Source organism: Hordeum vulgare, chromosome 1H, assembly GCF_904849725.1.
Source record: "Hordeum vulgare subsp. vulgare chromosome 1H, MorexV3_pseudomolecules_assembly, whole genome shotgun sequence".
Lineage (NCBI taxonomy): Eukaryota > Viridiplantae > Streptophyta > Magnoliopsida > Poales > Poaceae > Hordeum > Hordeum vulgare.
The window spans coordinates 445,309,841-445,318,429 of record NC_058518.1 but is presented as its reverse complement, the minus strand read 5'-3'; the positions used below and the strand labels follow the sequence as shown (position 1 = coordinate 445,318,429).

Below are 8,589 nucleotides of genomic sequence, written 5' to 3'. Positions count from 1 at the left end.
GAGCTCATCTACATTGCACACAACCACCGTCAAACATACTATCCAATCCCAAGTTAAATCATGAAGTTTTGTCATTTTTTTACCTTGGGGAATTCCGTCGAACACCTAGTGCGCGCGGTGGAAGAAGATGGCCGCTGGTTGGATTGGCTGCTGCGGACGGCTGCGGTCGGCTCCTCCGAACGGCGGCGGTGATAAGAAAAGAGCTTCGAGGCCGGCCAAGAGGAGCTCGGCGGGCGGCGAACAGTACTTCGACAGCCGGGCGGAGGGCTTCGTGCGGCGGTCGTGCGGCCGGCGCAACTGCCGTGAACAGGTTCACGGCCGACGGGGACGAGGTCGACGGCAGCCTTTCACCCGGCGAAGGCCTACCGCGGCAACCGGACCGCCGGAGGCGCCGAATCCCGCGCCGGCTACCTCCCGATTCGGCGGCGTCCGGGCTGCTGTGAGCCGGCTACCGGCGAGGGAGGCGACGGTGGCGGGGATTTGGGGTGGTGGCGGCGCCGACAGCGTGGTTTTCGGCGGTCGCGGCGGCGGATTCCGGCCGGTTGGTCTTCGCGCGGGCGGACGGGCGCGGGCGGGAACGGAAAGGAAGTGACGGTTGGGCGTTCGCGGACGGCGGCTGGTTTTGGACCAGATGCACCTCATGATGTAAATTTGCACTGCGAGGTGTTGGATTTTACATCACGAGGAGGCCGCAGTCAAAATTGTTTTGCATATGGACCGTCTGCTGGAGCACCGTTTTTTGCCTCAGACGGTTCAAAAGTTAGTTATTTTACATTTGAACCATCTATTGGAGATGCTCTAACATGTACAGGGTGGGGACGCCCCTGATTATTAAAAAAAATGTAACACCCCAAGACCCTGACTACATTCGTACGTATATGCGTCTTCTTGTGAAGCTCTGTCTGAACTATTATACTGCTCTGAGTGAATGCTTCAGCATGTATTGATGTCATAAAATAAACCTTGTGACGTTCCACACATCTTGAAGGTATATTTGTCTTGCTCAGCTCTAACATACTCCACTATATATATACATGTCCAAGTAGTACAATTGTTGGATTTAACTACACATGTGGCGACCAGTGCGTTTGATTCCATATTCTCTCCCACCCGATTATTGAACACGCATCCCAGTACTGCACATAATGCTCGGAGTACAGCAAACCTTATGATATGCAATCTCCTCTGGCCAACAACCATCCCCTTTGCAAGCATATCACATCCCATATATAATACTATACAGCTAGAGCAAAATCCTGCAGCTAAAGACGACATTCCTCTAACCATGTGCTGATGTGCACCGATCCGTAACATATATTTCTTTGTACTATATCAATTTCCATGACCACTCAACAGACTAGTTAGCTTATTAGCTAGATCACTCGCGGACAACCCTTCAGTACACTTGTAGCTGTTGGACTCACTGACCAGACTTGTCCATGAGAGCGCAACCAGCTCACGGGCAAGACAAACACAGTTGAGCTAGTGCATCATGCATTGCTGTGCAACTGAAACTTGCATCCAGGGATGCATGGTTCCAAGCTTGGTTGCTTTCTTTTTGTTCTTAATGGTTCTAGCTAGCAGCCTTTGGGGCTATACCTCGCAGCTCCTTTAGTTTAGATAGGTTTTTTTTTTTCGTTTTTCTTTCTTATACGTACATACTTTTCACAAAAAATGTAAGGAAAAAAATACAGTGTAGAGTCTTACTGTTTCTGTAAAAAGAAAAAACATCCGGTGCAGATTACACGCTTTGAGTGATCAAATTGTGCAGCTGCCTATCCTATAACTTGCTGCATTCCAGGGATGTGTAAGTAAGATGCACCAGTTCATGTACACAAGCCAATAAGGCAGCAGTCTAGTAGATGCACTTGCACCATTGCAGAAAGCTTCTATGGCCCCTTACACCCTCTGGCACTGGCTTGATGGGGCAAACAGCCAGCTGCTCAATGCCAAGCAGAAGCTCTTAAATTCCTCTGTAAATGTCACCGTTGACATCTAGCTATAGCCATCTATCTGACTCCCCCGTGCATGCATGTATTGCTCAGAGCATGGTGTCTGGATGCGATGTGACCGGTCTGGTCTCTCACGTAGCTAGTTCATTGCGAGACTATGACTTCTATTGGCACTTCCCCTTCTATTGGATAGAAGTTAAGTCACCGGATGGGCTTCCGGCGCCTTTATTCAAAGATAGTGCAAGGAAGGATGGGATCAAATCGAGCATAGAGTATAGTATATAAGAGTGATCATTAGGGCGAGTACAAAAGAGAGAACGATTACAAGAGTGCATGCCTTTGGGTATGTATGTTACGGTTGGGAGAGGTATTAGGAAGGAAACAAAGAGTTGCATGGAGAAGAGAGAAGGGAATATGTGTGCTGGGGAGAATGGAATCCAACTAGTATAGTAGTCCTGCCTGCGCTCCTGCTATCTAGCTAGCTGCGGGCAATATCAGAGCAAGCTGCAGTGGCAATGGTGTATCCTAGAGAGTGTTCTGCTGGCATCACATGCACGCGCATGTGGTTTAATTTCTAGTTCCACTGCTGGAATGTGTCAGTGGCAGCTTAATTTGTGGGCACGGAGGGGAAGATGACATCTTCCTCGTCACTTCCCATGCAGTCGAGTCAGTTTGTGTCTACTCCACTGTGATCCTAATTATATCTCTCTCGTGCTAGTACAAGCTGATCACGATGACATGCAATCACACACACACACACACACACACACACACACACACACACACACACACACACACACACACACACACACTCTGAAGGCTCCATATGCATGTGAACTAGCTGATCCAACAAATAGGCTAACAGTACAGAGTAGCTTAAGTTTACTCTTTGCCACTTTACCACGCGGCATGTCAACATCTTAGTTAAGATAAAAGGCGCCAGTGTACATATGCTTACAGATTAATACGTTTTACACAACAGATTCTCTATATTTGCTATATGGAATTTTATTGGTACACAAGTACTGATCAAAAATGAATATAAAGTTACAAATAATGGGAAAGGTGTGGCTAAACCCCAGCTCGGTGCACCCACGCAAGAAAAGGTATCTAAACATTTCAAAAAAAAAATCTGAAACTTTGTGAAAATGATCTTCAATAAATGTTATGGGCACCTGCAAATGTCGGTGGTCAAATAACAGTAGAAGAGCTCTATACAAAAAGACAAAATCTGCTTAAACAGTGCATGTATATTTCGACTAATTTTTAACAATTTTGTCTTTTTTGTACAGACCTACTCGAATGTTATTTGACCACCAAACTTTATAAGTGTTCATGATAACATTTGTTGAAGGTCATTCCCATAAAGTTTTAGATTCTTTTGAAATATTTTGCTATATTTTTTTACATGGGTGCGCCGTGGCATGTGGGTGCACCGAGCTGGCGTGTAGAAAAATCACTCTCTACAAATAATATAGCATCAAAACTTTATATCCACTTAATGTAAGTTTTGTAGCATCAAAACTTACATTAAGTGGATATAGAGTTATAAACACAACGAATACACACCCGCCCTCTGCACGAGCACAAATTCAACACCACGACACACACACACAAAGGATCACATCAGCATACAGAAAATCATACAACACCAAAGCTATGCTAGGCGAAAGAATATACAAAAAGAGAAGGAAAAGAGGTGAGCAACGGTGATCCATGAGCTATTGACTCAAGGAAGATGATGGCAAGAGTCAAAAACATTTCTGCCATTTACACATGCATTACATGCAAGTGCAACCACTAGTGGAGGTATTTGCAAAAATCTTAGAGGTAAATGCAGTCGGATGAAGCAACTAGGTGAACAAATATAGCCATTCATATGAAAAATGGCATTCAATTTCACACATTTATGCAAGTAAGCTCTTGATTTTGAGTTCAACCTCCTCTTACAAAATATGACAAATCAGTTGAGATGTTTCCTCTAGAGAACACATTTAGACATTTCCAAAGAGAATTGACTTGCCCAAATCAATTAAATCCACCGGAATAGGATTGCCAAGCAAGAAAAATAAATAACTAAATACAAGCACTTATACAATGTTGTAGAAATAAACAGGCAGATGGAATCACGGACTAGTATAGTTTTGGATATATAGTCTCAAAGCCTAAGCTCAAGATCTAGTTCCTCGGCTGGGGTGCTAGGACAAAGCTTAAGTACCTTCACACGACGATTATCGTCGTCGTCATCATCATGAGGATCATCACGTTGCAGATGCTCACTAGAGGAAGAAGACGTAACGAACTGGGTAGCCTCCAGATCAATCCTCCTTCTTTTGCGACATGGATGCACAATCTTCTCATCATCTTCTTTATCATCATCGTCAAATACACTTCTTGTTCGGCAGCCAAGAAGACTCAGCTTCAGCTCGCCGCCCCCCACACGCAATTCTTGCTCTGAACGTACCTCGGCATCGTGAAGAAACACCTCTTTCTCACCATGTTCTTGGGTATCCGATGGAGAGGCGAGTGGGGCGGCCAAGACTTGTTTGCCCCAAATGGTTCTTGCAGTTGCAGCATCCACCAATGATCTCCCTGGATCCGAAACAAAGCTGCGTACTGAGTTAGGGTTAGATTCTGTGCTTGGAGCACTAGGTCTCGGAGGAGGGCACGGCAGCGGTTGGATCACGTAGCCTTGTTGTCGAGGCATGCCATGGACGTCGACGCTGCCCCCGTCCTCCACCATCCCGGAGAGCTTGAGCCTTGCCCGGTCCCTGCGGTGGACGTTCATGTGCCCGCCAAGAGCCTGCGCAGACCGGAACTCTCGGCCGCAGAAGCTGCACGAGTAGGACCTCGGTGGCCAGATGCAGCCCCCGAGGTTCCCCGCGGAGTCCTCGGCGAACGCGCGCTCCTCCCACGACTCGTAGTAGGAGGCCGAGGAGGTGCCGCCGCCGCCGCCGACGGTGATGTGCGGCGTGCTGAAGACAGCAGGCGCCTTCTGATCACCCTGCTTTCTCCTGGTTATCATCCAGTACTTTGCTGGATCCATGAGATGACGCTCCTAACTAGCTAGCTAGCCTCTTGACCACTACAGGTGCTGTGGGATGTCAAGACCATGGGAGGTGCTTGATGGCGGAGAGGTGGGTAGTCGGGGTCCAAGATGAAGCAGGAGCAGGACAAGAGCACATATCAAATCTACAGGGGTGAGAGGAAGCCGGAGGGAAGGGAGAAGCTGCAAGGGTTGCTTGATTTGCTTGCCTTTACGGATGCAAGCAACCTGACTCACCTCTCGTTGTCTGTAGTACCCTAGTGGGTCCTGGCCCTATCTTTTCTTCACATCCAGTTTGTCACAGGAAGTGTGAGGAACGAAAAGTGGCATCTTATTCAAATCTCAGACCAGTGTTAATTTGGTAGCTAGTGCAACTAGTTACAAGGTTTAACGATATTTAACCTGAGTGCTGCACGGCAACGAAAGGGGTGGTATCCGTCCCTATCTAGTTTTTGATGGCGATACTTGACTGGGTATCAATAATTGCGTACAAAGTGTATTTCCGCTAATTACCATCATCGCTACCACGGAAAAGTTATGAATCAACTTAATCCCAGTACAAGACCAGGGGTGAAAGGTTGAAACGTGTTGGCTGGAAAGGATGAAGAGCTTGAACTCATGAAAGCCGGATCAATGATCCAAGACTAGGGTTTCGTTACCCTGGAAGTCGTAAACGTCAAAATGCCCATGGTGGTCGGGGCGGATGATGCTTAGAATCATCAAAGTCGGATCCATGATCCAAGGCTAGGGATTTGGTACTCCCGAAGTCAGAAAGCTAGAAATGTCCATGCTGGTTGTGCCGGATGAGGCCCGGAAACATGAAAATCAGATCCCATAATCCAAGACTAAGGGTTCAAGACCACCAAAGTTGGTTTGGTTGGCTGACCAAGTTGGCCCGCTCGGATATTCTACAAAACGATAATAGTCAGATCCATGAGCCAAGACCGGGGGTTCGATATCGTGGAAATTAGAAAGGTCGAAATGTCCATGTTGACTGGGAGGAATGATTCTCGGAATTATGAAAGCATTGGGGTTCAATACCCGAGAAGTCGGGGAAAACAAATTTCCAATGTGTGTCTCGGACAGATGGTCCTCTAAATCATGAAAGCCGGATCTATGAATCCAATACTAGGGGTTTGAGCCCCCCCTCCCCCCCCCCCAAAAAAAAAGAAAAAGTTTGGTTTGGTTTGATGACCAAGTTGACATGGATGTTTTATGAATTGATGGTCATATCCATGATCTATGGTTAGGGACGCGAGACCGAGAGGTTGGTTCAGTGGGACACCTGAGTTAGTCTAATCGGTTGTATTATGGAGTGATAAAAGCAGAATCTATGTCACGCACTTAGGGAATGATACCCCGAGGTTGGACGAGTGGGTAACCCTAGAAATGGAGTGTGTGGTTATCTATAAAGGTTAGGAGGGATGGCGGAGAAATCATATAGATTGGATGCTCCGCCCGTGAACAAAGGAATGTAACACCCTAACTTTTGCACCTTTCTTTTTCTTTGAATTTCAATTGGATCTTGTATGAATTTGGTTTGGATCTTATTTTGGAAGTTTATTTGGACTAGAGGCCAACAATTGTTCTCTCTTTACCTCCCAAGTGACACAACCTCTCTAAAAAATGCTAAACCTTGGCACATCCATCCTAACATCTTCCATAACCTATATCCATTTAGATATTCCTTTTCCCATTCAAAGGAGTATCACTTTTATACATGTGTTGTGAAGGAACCCCTAGTTCATTTGATCGTATGCATCCCAAATGATTCTTCATAGATTCTTCAACAATCATGGACTACGCCTACACCTAATCACTGGATTCCCATATGCCACAAATGATCTCAACCAGCTAAACCTACTTTTGGCCTTTTTGCACCCGTATACATCAAGTGACATTTGTCCTTCTCATGTTGGGGTATAAGTTGATTGGTGGACTCAACTTAATGAATGATCACCACCTACTAAAACTTATACCCAATATCCAAGCCATTCTCTATGGATCTTGTGAAGACACCTTCGGTTCATGTCACCGTTCCGATACCTATGCTCAATCCATTGTGCCACCAAATGATCTTCATGACTTCTCACACACCTACCACTCACTCACATCTTGTGTCCCCATATGCATTTCTGGAGATCTACCTCGAAACTTAGATTTTGGCATCATGTGAACCCTTCTAAAGGAAGTGCGATTTGGCTTCATCCAGTTGGGATGAAACTTTGCAGAGAGACTCGACCTATCCATCCACATGTACATACCAAAAGTCAGCTCTATTTACCCATACTATCTCGTACACCTCAACACAAACACCTTTTGACCCATAGTTATCCTTTGATATAGTATTCACCTCACTCAACTCATATGCATGAAATTTCTTCCGAGTTTTATCCCCTAATAAATTAACAAGTGTGAAACGGTCCAGTCATCAAATGCGCAGAAGAGCAAAATGTGTATATGGTGATTGTGGCTCTCGCATGCAGAAAGCATTTTCGGTAGCAAGTTCCAACGCATGGGGCCACCACTTGTATCTTCTTCTTGTGTGCCTGTTACACGGCACTCCACCCCTCAGTGTGTACCACACATCCTTTCCCTCTTAGCCTCTTCCTCTCGTCAGTGCCGCGAGCGCTGCTTTGCCGCCATTGTGCCCTGCTTGGTGATTCGAAGCCATGGCCACTTATTCATAGCCCTCTGGAGTGTGTGCTCATCATCCAACCTCATAAATTTCTTCACCCGCCTTACATATGTTTGTGAAGCACACAGAGCATGTGTACTACCCCCATTGGTGCACCCGAGAGCTTCCCTCGTCACCCTACCTATTTCAGTGTCTCCTATGCATGCACAACTCCCTCAACTCACTCCACCTCCACTCCGTTGCACCCATAATGCCACAAGAGAGCCGAGCGGGATATTATTTTAAATTCATTTAAATCCAGATTTTGACCAAACTTTGACCTGCTCAAACTGGTAACCACATGTCCAAATGACTTTTTTCTATATTCTCCTTTTGAGGTCTTATTTTTGATGGGATGCTTGTGTCATTTTTGTGATCTACCTGGTAGACTACCTAGGTAGACACAATGGCTTTATGTGGATTTTTTTTCTAAAAAATCTATTACTCTTCTCAACAACTTTTCTTAGGTGTTGAAGCTCCAGACTGTCATGGCACTCCATTTTGATCGAGGCAAGCCACCACTTCCATGGTTTGATGACATGATGAAGTTATGGTTTGCAATATGCATTTTTGGTTATTTAGCATTGTCAGAATACTTTTATTGTTGCTAGACTCACATTGATATGGTTACATGATGACATTGCATGCATACCGCATGAATAGTAGCATACATGTTGAATAATGCTAAGTAAACAAATGACAATGATCATGGTTGCATATAATACGACCACATGGGTAATATTGCAATATGATCTTGTGATACTTTCTTCATATGGTAAATGAAGATGATTACGACTTTGGCCAGTACATATTGGGTGAAGTGAAGGGAACATTATAACAAGTATAATCTTGCTAATCAAGACGGGAGGTCGGATAAAATTACGACGGATCTTTGTAGCCCTGCTCTGTCTCCT

At 45.5% G+C, this 8,589-nt stretch overlaps 1 protein-coding gene across 1 annotated transcript; it reads right to left on the bottom strand.

Annotated features, from left to right (window-relative positions):
• Positions 1–3,858: 3,858 nt before the first annotated feature.
• Positions 3,859–5,258, bottom strand: LOC123413428. Its single transcript, XM_045106365.1, has one exon. The coding sequence runs from the start codon at positions 4,996–4,998 to the stop codon at positions 4,111–4,113; it is 888 nt and encodes a 295-aa protein (XP_044962300.1). The 5' UTR covers positions 4,999–5,258; the 3' UTR covers positions 3,859–4,110.
• Between the last annotated feature and the right edge of the window lie 3,331 nt (positions 5,259–8,589).